Below are 15,421 nucleotides of genomic sequence, written 5' to 3'. Positions count from 1 at the left end.
ATTACTATATTAGGAAAAATGTAATAGTAATTTTTCTTAAAAGAAAAAAAAAAAAAAGAGAAGTCACACTCGAAAATACATTTCAGTGGATATCCCTCTTCGGCTGTGTTAATTTCGTCATGGGGTTCTTAACTTACGGAACCCAAACTTTCTGATCCACAAAGAAGAAGTTTCACGGAGATGCCAAGGGACCCCTTTTGATCTTTCTTCACACTAGGGGGAGAAAGCTTGTCATTGTAGCTAGACGGAGGGGGTTGGGAGGAAGAAGCAGAGAAGTTTCTCTTGGAAAGAGCTTTGAACGTTGGACGATCAGTCAGTAGAGGAGAAGTAATCAGTGTAAGGAAAACTTTACGTGCGTGTCTTTGTGTCTGTGCGTGTGCGCAGAATGTGGTAGAGGGTGTCAGACCTACTGTAAACAATCATATCCTCTCCTCCCTTACTACCAAAAGTGGTTTATAGCCATTACGTCCTTGTGTGGTTGAATGTACTGTTGTGCCCAAGACGTGGGTTGACATTGTTCAATGCGTTTCATGCAATAATTGACTCTTGAAAAAAGTGTATTATTAGACGGTCGTGTCTGCTACTGCTATATAAGAGCGTATGTGAGATATTCCGCTATCCATATAGCTCCCCAAGAAGTAGAAAACCAACTTGATAGGTATGTCTTAGTGTTATAATGAGTTTATTGAATGATGGAGGACCGCAGGGTTGTGAGTTTTTGTGATATTTTAAATCTAGGTTAACTGATAAATATTTGAGATAAAAGGACTGAGTATTTTGTTTTAAGTGTTTACGAAGTAATCCGATTAATTGTGGGAATTTGAATAAAATGTATTAAATAAGGGTGTAATTTTAATTGGAAACGTTTGTGGTATTTTTTTTTCCTTTGATTTGTTTTCATTTTTTGCTTAAATTTGATTAAAATGAAGAGTATATGCTAAATTGCTGTTTGAAATAAAAGTATTTTTTTCTTTTCTAATTACTGAGTTTAGGCACTTGCATTTTATTTCCCAAAGTCCATTTGTCGATTAAATTAATTAATATTAAACATTGGTTTACTAACATAATATATCCAAACAATATTAAGCAATGTATTGTTACATATCAAGAGGTTCTGTATTCTTTTTTTTATTTGTAGTTAAGACAAAATGAAGGTTGAAATCGATTCCTTTTCAGGTTCTAAGATCTACCCAGGTAGAGGTACCTTATTCGTCCGTGGTGACTCCAAGGTTTTCAGATTCCAAAATTCTAAGTCTGCTTCTTTGTTCCACCAAAGAAAGAATCCAAGAAGAATTCACTGGACTGTCTTATACAGAAGACACCACAAGAAGGGTATCACTGAAGAAGTTGCCAAGAAGAGATCTAGAAAGACAGTCAAGGCTCAAAGACCAATTGTTGGTGCTTCTTTAGAAATTATCAAGCAAAGAAGATCTGTCAAGCCAGAAGTTAGAAAGGCTCAAAGAGAAGAGAAGAAGAAGGCTGACAAGGAAAAGAAGAAGGCTGACAAGGCTGCTAGAAAGGCTTTAGCCGCTTCTCAAGGTGGTAAGATTTCCAAACAGCAAGCTAAGGGTGCTTTCCAAAAGGTTACTGCTACTTCTCGTTAAGTTTAGATACTTATAATAATAAAATTTTTATTATATTTTCTAGCAATAATATATAATCACTTTTATATTAATATTTATCTATCCTTTTACAAAAACAATAAATAAATACATATAAGTCATCGTAGAACACATATGCTTTCCTTAAGTGTCGATAATACTGTAGAGGACATTTACTAATGCCTCCTTTTTTTCAGTATTTTACTAGTTGATAGACAATTTTTTATGAGGTTAAAAAAGTGTTCGAAAATAATAGGGAAGATTAATTGTTTTAAGTTCATGTAAATTACTTAAATAGGATATTTACATGATTTGCAACATTTTCTTTCTGTTTCATATACACTTCTCTTTTCATAATATATATTATATAGACATAGAAAAAATATTGAATATATGATAAGAAAGAAAAAGAATGATGTTACCTCTATGAAACAAGATCTTTTAATGCTGTTTTTTGTTGTGTTCCAATAAAAGTATTGAAAACTTTGGGCTGGTACTTACTGTTGTTTATAAGCAAAAATGGAACAATTGAAAATAATTATAAAGACAAAATAATATTGATATAAAAAAGAATCAGATATTAGTGTTTGAAATTTTATATTCTAGAATATTAACATCATATCAACATTAGAAAGAAATAAGACATAACTATAATAAATTACAAAATTTATCAGTAAACATGAAATTGATTGCTATTTTACCTTTATTTTTATTTTCCTTTGCTCAGGCTGCCGTAACTACAATTACACAATGCGATCCTGTTCCAACCAATATTGCAGAGCAAATACCTTACACAACAATAACTCAAACTATTTGGGCAAATGGGAAAGAAGTTGTTGCTGTTATTGAACGCTACCATGCTACTGAATATTCTGAAAATTGTCAAAATGGTAAGACTTCTTCAAAAATAATATCACACCATACAGTTACCATTTTTTGAGTCTCTTTTGGTTAACAATTTTGCAAAAATTAATATGTGATTCATATATAAATGTATGTATGTATATATGTGTATGTGTATATGTATGCAAAGATTTTTTTAAAATGACGCAACATTTTTTATTATTTTTTTATTGGTATTTTACAATATTGCATGAATAAGAGATTGTAAAAGATGACATATCTCATTATTTTTCTAATAAAAACTATTTTTTTTAAACTTACCCGTTTTTTAGTGTTGTGGGTTTATTAAACTTCATTTTAAAATAAGTTTGTTATTTGGAAATTTGCTTAAACTTGCCTTAGTTTTGTAACGTTTTGTCAAATATTAATAGTATATTCTTCCAAAAAGGAAAAAAATAAAATAAAAAATTTAAAAAAGTACAGATATCATGTCGAAAAGGGGATCATTATTAACAGCTTCATAATAGTTATTGATCGTTTTCTATAATAAATTATGTATTTTATTGACAGGGATAAAAACATCCATTAAGAATATGTTAGCAATCTGTGAGGACTTTTCAGTTCAAAGTAGTAAGAATAATAAATGGGTCCACAATTAATTTAATGGAAAGAATATGAGTATATGCTGAAATTGAACGTTCTAAAATAAATAAATAGACCAATTAGATTTTAGTAAACATTAATTGATAAACAAAAGTGGAGAATGTATTGTTTGCTTATTAGTAGATGTAAACAAACTTTATCAATAATTTGATACCGTACGTAGATAAGATAGGCCAGATATGAAAATATATAAAGCCAACATTTTTTTCATATCATGTTTCTTCCTTTGCTCATCTTTTATATATCATCCTTGCATATTATATATATATAAATAAAAGAAGCAAAGAACTTTATTATTGTTGGAATTTGGAGCCTTCTACGTCTATGGTAATGGTAGACATCATTAAGTTATAGATGTTTTTTTGTATTGTGTACTAAATACATATATATACTTATTATATAGTGTATTCAGTATACATTCTTTTATTTATTTTAAGTTTTCTTTTAAAGTTTTTCATTTCTTTTCAAATCTTCGAAAAACATATTTGGTGAAAAAATAAGATGTCTTCCTGATATTATGGTACATCCGTGCACCACATAATATACAGAAAAACTAATTAAAAATAATTCTTATGAAAATGACAGTAATAAGCTCTCATTTTCCAACAAATACAATAGGCAATTCTAGATTCACTCAGAATCCTATGTAATTTTGATGGTGATGATTCTTCTATTCTTGTATGACAGGACATTGTTGTGGAATAGAATAGTTATAACCATCAAGATTACATAAGATCCTGAATGAATCTAGAATTAATTATTGTCTTAATAAGCCATACACGTGCTACAACATTAGATGCTGCATAATAAAAAGATTGGATTACATAAGATTTTGGCAAATCTAGAATTTACCTATTATTTTAATAAGTCCCACGTGTATTACTAATTACCATGATTAGAGAATTGGGGTGCAGTTCTAATCCACTAGTGCACCTAAATTAATGTAATAAATTTTAGGGTGAATCAGTCAAGTCATTAATGTACTAATCTGAATAATCGATCGAGCTCCAGAAAACATATAAAAGAACAACGTTTTCTGGAGATAAAAGATCATCTTCCATAACCGTTTCTTGTAAATAATTTATATATTATATATAAACATAAATAGAACAACAAGCAAGTAACAAGTCAAGTAACTTCGAATAAATATATTAGCTCATTAAAAGCCGCTCAATATATAAGACCGTTTTAGTAATCAATTATAGGCGATAATATAATTACTAAAACGGTCTTATATATTGAGTGGCTTTAACGAGCTAATATATTTATTACATTAATTTAGGTGCACTAGTGGATTAGAACTGCACCCCAATTCTCTAATCATGGTAATTAGTAATACACGTGGGACTTATTAAAATAATAGGTAAATTCTAGATTTGCCAAAATCTTATTTAATCCAATCTTTTTATTATGCAGCATCTAATGTTGTAGCACGTGTATGGCTTATTAAGACAATAATTAATTCTAGATTCATTCAGGATCTTATGTAATCTTGATGGTTATAATTATTCTACTCTACAACAGACACAACAACAATTGGTTGTTTGGCCGAGCGGTCTAAGGCGCCTGATTCAAGAATCTTCGGGTTCTTCACCATTGAAAAATGGGAACACTCAGGTATCGAAAGATGCAAGAGTTCGAATCTCTTAGCAACCATTTATTTTTCTTTCACTAATGGCATATATTCATTGGTGACAGATCCTATTAAAGATAGACTAAGTCAGGCTGTGTATATACTTCCCCTCTTTAGCGGAAACAATGTGTAAAAACAAACAAAATGAAATCGATATCGACAATAGATATATCGAATATTGTTTATTTTTACAACTTATTGCAATACTGTGATTAGTTCCATACTTAAAATCTTGATATACTATTAGTTTTAAAATACATATGTTTTAAAAAATGTATTATTCTTTTTTACTCTTTTTTTTGCTGTTTTATTAAATAAATAGATCCAGTTGAATTTTACAATGTTAAGAATAGTTAAAGTAGGTATTAAGTTGGCATTTCTTTTTCTTTCTTTTTTAAAAAATGTTCAACATGTTAACATAAACAATTGTAGGATACTAATATTGGTATCATGCACTCTTATATTTATATTTGAGATTTCTTAATTCAGATAATTCAGCATCCATATCGTTATTCCATTTTCTTATAAGCAACGTAATGATAAATAGCATCAATGGAATTTGTAAAAATATTTGCCACTTAAACTGACCTCCTAGGTGGTTTACAATAATCCATTCGAATAATATTAATAGAACGAAATTCAATGTGTTTATAGTAGAATTATTGACTCTTAGTTTAAATTGTCGTGTTACAATAAAATCATTCGTCAAGTTATATCGTAACGTTATACATGAACATAAAATGGATTGGACATCACCAAGTAGTAAACAACTGATTGATCGATATGTTGTTGTGGCCAGTATCAAAAATAGACCTGCAAGAACCAAATATAATGCAGACATCATGTCTATCATCCACTTGTTAGTTGAATAATTATTTTGTTCAAATCTTTGAATAAGTTCCTCTTGTTCATGAAAATCTAGAGGTCCAATATCCCAATAGTTAATATTCTGTTGATACCATTTGTTCTTTTGATTATATCTATTTGTCAGACCATCAAAGGCAGATTCACCATTTGTGAATCCTAGTATCTTCGAATTGAACCTTCTTACTCTAGACATTTTAAACCTCTTAAACCTTTCCCCCTTTAATATTAATCTTCTTTGATTTTTTTTTGTTGATGTTTGTTTTTGATTATTTCTTGTATAAGGTAGTCACTCTGTATGTAAAATATTTCCAAAACGTTTAATGACGGTTGATGACTCATAGATATGTTGTATGAATAGAATATACAGCAATTATTTTGACATAACATATTGTCTGAAACTTGTCAAATTATGGATATTGCATAGGAGTATTGTTTGAGAAATATTTTTCTGCCTCTTTAAAAAAACGTCATAATGTTTAAAAATAACGATTTTCTTTTTCTCGAGTGATTTCATCGAAAATGATAGACATAGAGTAGCATTGTTCAAGGAATTAGATCTTCGAAGGATTCCATATCAACTGGTGGGGAGTGATTTTTTTTTCTGTCAAATAAAAATCAATTATTTTAATGCCACTGCCATTCAAGCAAGTAACTGATCTTTCATATAGTGTGCTAAAATCAAGTACCCGACATTGTACAAAGCCAATTATTATTAATCTTCATGGGTTTCTTGGTTCCAGAAACACATTCCATGAATTGAATAGGGCCATTAAAAAGGAAATTGATACGGATATTTATACAGTAGATCTTAGAAATCATGGAAAATCTCCACAATGTCATCCTATGACATATGAGGTATTGAACAATGATTTAAATCATTTTATTGAAAATGAGATTGGGCGAAAGACAATATTGGATAGAGGTATTAATATTATTGGGTTTTCTATGGGTGCAAAGGTTGGTTTGTTAAATGCAATTAAATCTAACAGATGTCATAATATAAAAAAGATTGTATCAATTGATATGCCGCCATATGTTACACCGTTATTACCAACAAAGTTGACCTTAAACATGCAACTGATAAAGGAAATTCATGAAGGCAAAATAAAAATCGAGCCAGGTTCAAAAACTTGGAAGAAGGAATGTATTGGTATGTTAGGATGGTATTTTGGTGCAGGATTTATTAATGTTAAGTCAAATGATAAAGAAAATGGAGATGATCATATTAGATATTATTTACCCATTGAAGAATTTCCTAATATTCTTTGCGATTTAAAGCAATGGCCAAATAATTTGCCGCCTGCTAAATGTAATGAGACAGAAGTGCTGTTCTTAAGAGGTTTATCTTCACCACTTTTTACAGATGACTACTCTCTATTAGATGTCCATTTTCCCCATAGAAGAATTATTGAATTTTCAGCAGGGCACAGTTTACTATTTGAACAGTTTAATAAGGCCTCCAAGGTAATTGTTGACTTTCTTAAGGGTAAATAAGTAAATTAATAGATCAGTCTTATGAAAATGATAGAAAAATATTATTTGTATTAAAGATAGGACAATAAAATTTAAATAGAAATAAATTAATTGATATTTTCATAACAACGAGAGATATGCATAAATATATTACTATAAGATACATACATACGAATAGTATATAAGATCAATTTTTGTAATAATAATAATAATAATACAGAAGAATATATTTTATAAAAATCTTTTAGAAAATTTTAGAAACCTAATGAATTTTGACTTGCAATAGGTTTGGAAATTTTTAATTTTACACTATTACCTCTTTTAGCATTGATTCCAATACCAAATTCTTCACTTAAGAAGGTGTTGCCATTAAAATTATGGTTAGTAGATGAGTGGTGACTATATTTTTCATCATTTATAGATGATTCATTAGAACTTATACTGAAGGTTTCATCTGGAGTATGTTTAATTATACTCTGTTTCTTATACCTATTAATGATGTGCCTTACTAGGAACCCTACTGTCACGATGTAGACTGCTGAACCAACTACTACACCAACAACAATACCAGTGATTTTGTTCTTTGTTGCTGTACTTGATGAATCTGATCTATTGATATTTTTATTATTATATGCCATACTGTCTAGGTCAGACCCATCTAGAGTACCAGTATTGGCAAAATTTAAATTAATACTATTGTTTCCATTATTATTTTGATCGTTACTACCATTATCACTATCATTTGGTGGCTTAGGATTATTATTATCACTAGTAGCAGAATCATTGTCTGAAGACGTATTTAAATTATTTGAACTATAGATCAAACCGGTGATAGGAATTGAAGGATCGATTAACTGAGCTAAAGTATTAATGATATTTTTGGAAGCTTTTCTTGTGTATAAAGGACTGGACGAGTCTTTAAGCATACTACTTAGACTTGATATTAAACTCTCCGGGAAATAACATTCAGCAACAGTAACTAAGTAGGGGATTGAGTTATCCTGTAATGGCACAAGTCTCGAGACAACTATATCAGTTAAATTATTATTAAAAGGGTTATTTAAAACTTCAGGTAGAAAAGATATAATCTGAACTGAAGATTGCGGATTTGAAATAACAAATTGATAATTTAATGCTTTTTTGAACCCTATAGTGATTAATGTATATCCTTCAGCAGGTTCCTCATTGGTATCAGATGAGGTAATCATCTTAGGTAGATTGGCCGTTTGAGATGCATAATTCGTTTCCGTGACCAAAGTTGAATTTCCTGAATCCGTTATAATTTCAGTTGGAACCCACCAGTTTGGATTGTTAGTAGAATAAGAGTAAGAGGTCGTCGTAGAAGCTGTAATGGTTCCAGTAGACATTAAAACAGATGCGCGAGTCATACTTATTATAGTTTTACTCGACGCAGTAGCTGCGGGAGTTTGGTTTAAAGTTGTTGATACAGAAACATGTTTCGTCGAACCTATTAAAACAGTAGTGGAAATATTGTTACCTACAGATATTTTACTTGAAATAACTAAGACACTAATAGTAGTACTAGAAGTAAATTTTGGAGATGTGGAAGTGGTAGAACTGATAACTGATGTGGATGTTACGGAGATTGGTTGTTGAGGAGATATAATAGAGGAAATAGAAAAAGAAGTAGATGATGTTGTTGTTGAGATAGCTGTAGATGCTTTAGAGCTTGAATGAACAGAGATAATGGTTGATGTTAATGATGTAGAAGAAGCTGTTGTATGCTCGAATAATGATAAGCCAGAAAAGGAAATTGTTGTTGTGGTAGTATATGTTGCAAAGGGGTCGAATGTCACTACATTTTTAGAAGATGAAGTAGATGTAGGTGACTGTGATATAAATAGGGCAGATGAGTATGCAGTTGGAGTGGAGAAGCTTGTGGTTGTTTCGGTTAATAATGGTTGGGAAGTAACAACAGAGATGGTATTAGGAGGGAAAGAGGTTGATTGCGTTTGAACATTATCACTCCCTACTTGTTCCTTAGAAGATGGTATAGGTGGAGCTGTTGAGGATGTTGTAATAGGTATTGTTGAATATGGAGATACTATGATACTTGAAGGGGGTGGTAAGGTAGCCACAGAAAGCGAAGAAATTACAATTAAAGGAGTGGATACAGATTCTGGCGGAGTAGAAATAATAACGCTGGAAGTTGATGAAGAGGAGGAGGAAGATGAAGCAGAAGTGGGGATGACAATAGAAGAAGCTATATGGGTAGGATATTTTGAAATTGTGTTTGGAAAAATGAGGCCAGCAGATGTCGATATAGTCGATGTTGGAAAAGAGTGAAGAGTACTAGGAGAGAGTTCGGTTGACTTTTTATAACTTAGTGATTCAGATGTAGACATGGATACAGGTGATGTAGTAGATGTAACAATTGTTGGTGGAAGAATCGTTTTTTGAAAGATTGAAGATTCCACAAAAGAAGATGAAATTCCAATATTGAAAGAATGTGAAGTGCTTATCTGACTAGATAAACTAGTTTGAGAATTCAAATTAAAGTTTAATGTAGAAGAAGACGATGATAATGATGAAGTGCTAGTAGTTGGTATGTTTGTTGTTGTTAGTGATGATACATAGTTGTTAGTTGTTAGAAGTTTGGTGTCAAAAGTTGTTGTTGAAGAAGAGGTTAAATATGAATTACTTTTTGGAAGAGAACTGGTTCTAGAATCATATATTGATGATTGGTCTGTATTCGACAATATATCAGCAGTTGTAGTGAATGTATCACTGCCAATTGTAATTGTCGATAGAATAAGCTCGGATGACCAAATAGAAATTTCATCAGCGGGTTGGATGTTACTGTAACTATAGACAAAAGTGCTTTCTTGAAAATAATCACTTGAACTAGTAGTGGTTGTTACAGGAGTTTGATAAGCTAAACTTATTGTTACTGTCATTGAAGCAGCTGGAAAGATGCTTGATATAGTATTGAATGAATCTGTATACATGGGAAAGATTTCATCAGTGTATTCCAAACCATTACTATTATTCATCTCATCACTAATGTAATCATTACTGGCACTATTGCTATCGCTATGGAAACTACTACCATAATTATCTGTGGTATCAGATTCAATATATGAATATGATACAAACTCTGTATTTAAAGTAATTGAAGAATGAGTATGATGATGGTATTGAGTAGAAAGGAAAGAAGAAAGAGAGGAAGAAGATGAGCGAGTCGTTGTCGGTATCGTATCATTGGAATATTTATGCAATCTGAAAAAATCTCTCACATTGGAAGAAGCATTAACAAATGAACATAAAAATACAAATAATATGATATGCATTGGCTGCATGGCTAATTAATTATTAAAATAATATATTAACCTTCTTAAATACAGAGGTAAATAAATTATAAAAAAAACAAAAAAAAAAAACAAAAGAAAGAAAGAATGGACAGGTTAGTAGTATTAACCAGAACAAAAGTGTATATTTATATCACTATTTTTTTTGTTAAAAAACAATTAAGCAGTGGGCAGTAAATAAAGATATATTATTTGGATTAGTGTTATCCTTGTTGTAAGTTGGTATAAAATACTGATAATGTCAATGAGTAAAATCAAATGACGATCAAAAAAAAAAACTTATATCTATGTTTAGGACTCAGAGGAAGAAAATATTTGTGAGTTTATCTACACATAGACAAAAAGCTATGTAAAGATATGTATGTATGTATATATATATGTATACTTATTACTGGCCCTAACTTGTAGATTTGATGTTAACCTTTAATTGTCCTCGATAAAACAACCACACATTCTTTGAATCAAAATTTTTGTCAACGGGATCAAATCTGAAACAACACGAAAAGCAAGACTTTAGTCTTTTTTTTTTTTTAATTTTTTTCGTTTTTGTTTTATTTTGTTTTGTTTTTGTGGTGCTATAAATAAATTATCCGATTAGGGAAACATTTCGTGATTTTGTTTTTTAACGTAAAAAATACACACTGTTAAGGAAATAATGAACCTCTCTTTCCCTTTTGGGCAAATAGACAAAGAAAAAATGAATTGTTTGTTTGTTTGGTGTGGTGTGTGGGTTGTTTACATTGGATTTTCTGTTTTTTGCCTGTTGTCATGGTAACAGAGGATTCGTTGGTGTGAAACTTGCGATTAGATCCTGATCTTTTCTGATCAAAGTGCAATCTAAGATTGTTGGGTCGACGTTATTTTTTTATATGTAGAAATGCTTTAACCACTGTTCATCTAGCTTATTGTCTAAAGTTATCCATTCTGTTGTTTTTGTTTTTTTTTTCTTGTTTCTTTTTTTTTTCACGTACCTGCTATTAGTAGTTTCATATAGTGACACAAAATACGTATTATTACAGGAATGTTGCTTTATTTTATTATGAATACTAGGGTTGGACCAAAAATAATGATATTATTTGTTTTAATGCTTTGTTTTGGTGTTGAGCTCTCTTAAAATGTCGCCACTACTCAAAACATCTTAGTAACAATCTAGAAAAAAAATGAATCTATACGTTTTTGTCAATGCTGTTATCAAACACCACGGTATAATCTATTGGTTTAAACTGACATAAACCTCATTTTCAGGATTCTAAATCATATAATCAGGGCAATTATTATTGGGGTGTATGAATGTATATGTATATATTAGGGTTTCTTTTCTTTTTCTTTAAAAACACTAAGAAATTTCTTTTTAATTTTTTTTTTTTTTGCAGTTTTTTGTTTTTCTTTTTTTTTTTTTTCCAACCAACATTAATTTGGTTAAGTGTCATCACTGTTTCCAGGATGATGGTACAGTAGAATAAGTAACTGTTTGGAAATAGATTATGCACACTTGCTACTGTGATCTTTTTCAATGGAGCCTTAGTATTTGACTATTAATAATCAAACATTCTTTTAGAAATATGCAAGCATAAATAAAGTAGTCTTTTTGAAGTTATTCTTTGCCTTTGTTACTCTTTTTTTTTAATTTTTTTTTTTTTAATTTTTATGCATTTTATTTTTATTCATTTAACGTCTCATTATGGCACTTTCATTACCGAATATTAGATTTAGACAATATCAAGTCCAAACATTATCTTCATTTATCTCTTCGGATCATAAACAATCAGTTTCAAATTTGTTTTTACAAGGTTATGAAGCGACTGGGAAATCATATGTCATCCAAAAGTTTTTCCAAGCTAATCCAGACTTACTCTCCGTAACGTTAAAACCTCAGGAATCGGTTACTTGGAAATTATTGATTCAGTCTTTGGCTAGATCATTACAATTCAAATTTTATGACCTATTTCCCAATGAAATTTTACAATTGAAACAACTTGACCCTTTATCCGTAGAAGAGCCGTACCATCTAATTAGTTTTTTGACAAAAATGTTTAATATCTTGTCCAATTATTCAAAACAAATTTTTATCATCTTTGATGGGTTGGACAATTTGCAGGATATCGATGCTACTCTATTACTAAAATTTTTGAAATTAAATGAGGCAATATCACATCAGATCACAAATTTTCATTTTAAAATGGTTTATTTAATCAGGGATGCAAATTTCATGGCCAGATATGCGACTTTTAATATTCCAACAATAGTATTTCCACGTTATACGTACGATGAAATTTTAGAGTTACTAATTATTATGAGATTTGAAGATATGTATTCAGATCTCCTAGAACATTTGAGCAACCATTCCATTGCATCTAACGAAGATAATAATTATTCTATAGTCATTAATTTTATTACATTGATCATGCAGGCATTCCAAATGTATACAGGAAATAATTTAAACTCTATAAATGATTTGTTAGATCTTAAATGGGGAATATACTTGGATAATATAGATGAGACGAATTATAAGGATCCAATATCGATTTATAAAAAATCTATCTACCTTTTTGCAGCAACAAATGATACTTTCACTGCAGATGATGATAGGGATGATGAGGAGGAGGATAATGGTAATGATAATGATGACAATAATAACGAAGAACAAGAACAAGAACAAGATGAAAATGAAGATGGAGATGGGTTAGATGAAAATACAAATAAGACAAGGGTATCTAAAGTAAAACCTTCTGGGCAAAACTATGAATTGTCTAGTATGGCAAAATATTTACTAATAGCAGCATATTTTTGTTCTTATATTGAACCTAAATATGATACAAGTATATTCTCAAGAAAAACAAGTATTAAATCCGGAAGATCATCATATGGTAGACGTAAAAAAATGGAATCAAATCCAAGACATTTACAACCAGCTGTGTTTTTTTTAGAAAGATTATTAGCCATATTTCAGGCCATTTATCCAATGGAGACAGTCGCAGTATCTGGTTCTTTACAATCGTTGTTAGGAGATAGGTTAATTAGGGCTAATATTGAGGTCTTTCAGAACTTATCAGAACTGCAATCTTTAAAATTAATATGCACTACTTCAATAAGAACATCTGATTTTCTGTCATCCAAATCAAAATGGAAAGTTAATATTCCATGGGAAATCGTTACTGAAATTGCTAAGTCAGTAAATTTTGACATGACTCAATATTTCAGTGGTGTTAGTGATCATTAAATTTGATTTTGTATGGGAAAATATATGGAATTTAAAATTATATTGATATATAAGAAACTTTGTAATAATAATATTTAAGAAAGATAAAAACAGGAATGTTGTTATATTTTTTTTTTGTTTATTACCAAGATAACTTTATCGTTTCTATTTTAACTTTTATTTTATTATTTTTCTTCCACTTGAGTTAATAACAATATAGTTACTTTCTAGCTTACTGACTATTCAAAATTTCATCGATTGATATCTTATTATCCACTATTTTAGCTTCTTTCCAGAATTTACTTAGATGTCTGGAACCACTATCACATGCAATTATAACAATACGTGATCCTTTAGGTAACCTAGAAGCTAATTTTACTGCAGCCACAGCATTAATAGCAGTACTGCTACCAATAAACAATCCATCATTAACTGAAAGATACTTGGCCATTCCAATAGCCTGTTTATCTGTAACTCTAATCGATTCATCAATCAATTCTTCACCTTGTTTGAAATTTTGGGTAATTCTATTTAAACCAATCCCTTCCACAATAGTATCTACCTGATGTCTTCTTCTTGTCCCTTCTTTTTCTACATGGTCATACATAACACCATAATTAATTCTATTATAGAAGCCTGACCCTTGTGGGTCTGCAAGTACCACATATGGATTACTCTTTGTTTTCAAGTATTTAGATACTCCAGTGATTGTACCACCAGTTCCACAACCAGCTATAAAGGCATCAATATTTCCATCCGTTTGTTGCCAAATTTCTGGCCCAGTTGTGTTAAAATGGATTTTCCAATTAGCTTCATTTTCGAATTGGTCAGCAAAGACACCCTGTCCTTTGCCACTTGCATTTAATTCATCACAAGCCTTTCTTGCTGCGTTTACATATTGATTTGGATCCACAATACTGGCAGGTTTTACCAAATTGACAACAGCACCAAGACTTTCTAATAAAGCAAGTTTTTCCAAGGATGTATCATCAGGTAATGAAATGTGAGCTTTGTAACCTAGCGCATTGCAAATCATGGCAATACTGATCCCTGTGGAGCCACTTGTTCCCTCAAAGACCCAACCCTGTTTATTTGGGTCATTCCTAGTTAAAAGTCCCTTTGACTCGGCAGTTAAGATGATGTTTAATGCAACACGATCTTTGGCGCTTCCTGCAGGATTACATAACTCTAATTTGGCAAAAATTTCACATTCAGTCTCTCTACTTAAAGATTTAATTTTTACTAAAGGTGTATTACCGATTAATTCTTCAATACCATTTTTAGTAGTTGGTGGATTTACAGTATTGGATTTTGTTCTTGAGTCTTTATATAGTCTATAGGAAGTGTAAACAGCTGTTAAGCACGAGATAATAGTGAAAACATGTTGAACTGTAAAACTCTTTGAATTGGGCATTTAACTATATTAAAAAGGAAACAGAAAAGGAAGTAAAAAAATAAATAGTAATTATGCTGGTAGTAAATGAAGCTATTTTTCTGTTACTTGGTTACTGGATAATAATAATAATGCAGATTATTAATGTTCGTTTTGTTATGTATATATTATATTTCATTTCGTTTTCCTTTATTTTCTACTTGATCATCGATTTTATTTTTCACTTTTTATTTCTTTCAGTTTTCACATGGCAAATAAGAAATAGACAAACGTTTGATATAAAAACAATAAGTTAGCATTACTGTATTAAATTAGAGCAAAATATTCCTTGTGAATACAAATAGTCCTAATAGTGGCAATAAGAATATTTGCATGGTGTCAAATCTAGTGATTCACAGGGTTAAAAGAAGATATTGGATG

The 15,421-nt window shown here is 30.4% G+C and overlaps 7 protein-coding genes and 1 non-coding gene across 8 annotated transcripts; 5 read left to right on the top strand and 3 right to left on the bottom strand.

Annotated features, from left to right (window-relative positions):
• Positions 1 to 1,148: 1,148 nt before the first annotated feature.
• On the top strand, positions 1,149 to 1,604 carry RPL24A (60S ribosomal protein eL24 RPL24A; the record flags this gene model as incomplete). Its single annotated transcript, XM_064861860.1, has 1 exon — positions 1,149 to 1,604. One exon carries the CDS (start codon positions 1,149 to 1,151, stop codon positions 1,602 to 1,604), a length of 456 nt encoding a protein of 151 aa, XP_064716815.1.
• Positions 1,605 to 2,280: 676 nt separating this feature from the next.
• AGA2 (Aga2p) lies at positions 2,281 to 2,541 on the top strand (the record flags this gene model as incomplete). The annotated part of the gene is made up of 1 exon (XM_064861859.1): positions 2,281 to 2,541. One exon carries the CDS (start codon positions 2,281 to 2,283, stop codon positions 2,539 to 2,541), a length of 261 nt encoding a protein of 86 aa, XP_064716814.1.
• A 2,104-nt stretch (positions 2,542 to 4,645) lies between these two features.
• Positions 4,646 to 4,763, top strand: PWA37_005416. Its single transcript has one exon. It is a non-coding gene; the product is annotated as a tRNA-Leu (tRNA).
• A 425-nt stretch (positions 4,764 to 5,188) lies between these two features.
• Positions 5,189 to 5,800, bottom strand: PWA37_005415 (uncharacterized protein; the record flags this gene model as incomplete). Its single annotated transcript, XM_064861858.1, has 1 exon — positions 5,189 to 5,800. The coding sequence occupies one exon, from the start codon at positions 5,798 to 5,800 to the stop codon at positions 5,189 to 5,191; it is 612 nt and encodes a 203-aa protein (XP_064716813.1).
• Positions 5,801 to 6,234: 434 nt separating this feature from the next.
• On the top strand, positions 6,235 to 7,101 carry EAT1 (putative hydrolase; the record flags this gene model as incomplete). The annotated part of the gene is made up of 1 exon (XM_064861857.1): positions 6,235 to 7,101. One exon carries the CDS (start codon positions 6,235 to 6,237, stop codon positions 7,099 to 7,101), a length of 867 nt encoding a protein of 288 aa, XP_064716812.1.
• A 233-nt stretch (positions 7,102 to 7,334) lies between these two features.
• Positions 7,335 to 10,400, bottom strand: MSB2 (Msb2p; the record flags this gene model as incomplete). Its single annotated transcript, XM_064861856.1, has 1 exon — positions 7,335 to 10,400. One exon carries the CDS (start codon positions 10,398 to 10,400, stop codon positions 7,335 to 7,337), a length of 3,066 nt encoding a protein of 1,021 aa, XP_064716811.1.
• A 1,690-nt stretch (positions 10,401 to 12,090) lies between these two features.
• Positions 12,091 to 13,629, top strand: ORC5 (origin recognition complex subunit 5; the record flags this gene model as incomplete). The annotated part of the gene is made up of 1 exon (XM_064861855.1): positions 12,091 to 13,629. One exon carries the CDS (start codon positions 12,091 to 12,093, stop codon positions 13,627 to 13,629), a length of 1,539 nt encoding a protein of 512 aa, XP_064716810.1.
• A 211-nt stretch (positions 13,630 to 13,840) lies between these two features.
• Positions 13,841 to 15,022, bottom strand: MCY1 (putative cysteine synthase; the record flags this gene model as incomplete). Its single annotated transcript, XM_064861854.1, has 1 exon — positions 13,841 to 15,022. One exon carries the CDS (start codon positions 15,020 to 15,022, stop codon positions 13,841 to 13,843), a length of 1,182 nt encoding a protein of 393 aa, XP_064716809.1.
• Between the last annotated feature and the right edge of the window lie 399 nt (positions 15,023 to 15,421).

Source organism: Arxiozyma heterogenica (assembly GCF_036370985.1).
Source record: "Arxiozyma heterogenica strain weizmannii chromosome Unknown scaffold_9, whole genome shotgun sequence".
In the NCBI taxonomy this organism is placed as follows: Eukaryota; Fungi; Ascomycota; class Saccharomycetes; order Saccharomycetales; family Saccharomycetaceae; genus Arxiozyma; species Arxiozyma heterogenica.
Note: the sequence above shows the minus strand (reverse complement) of the source record. Positions and strands in the feature narration are given on the sequence as shown.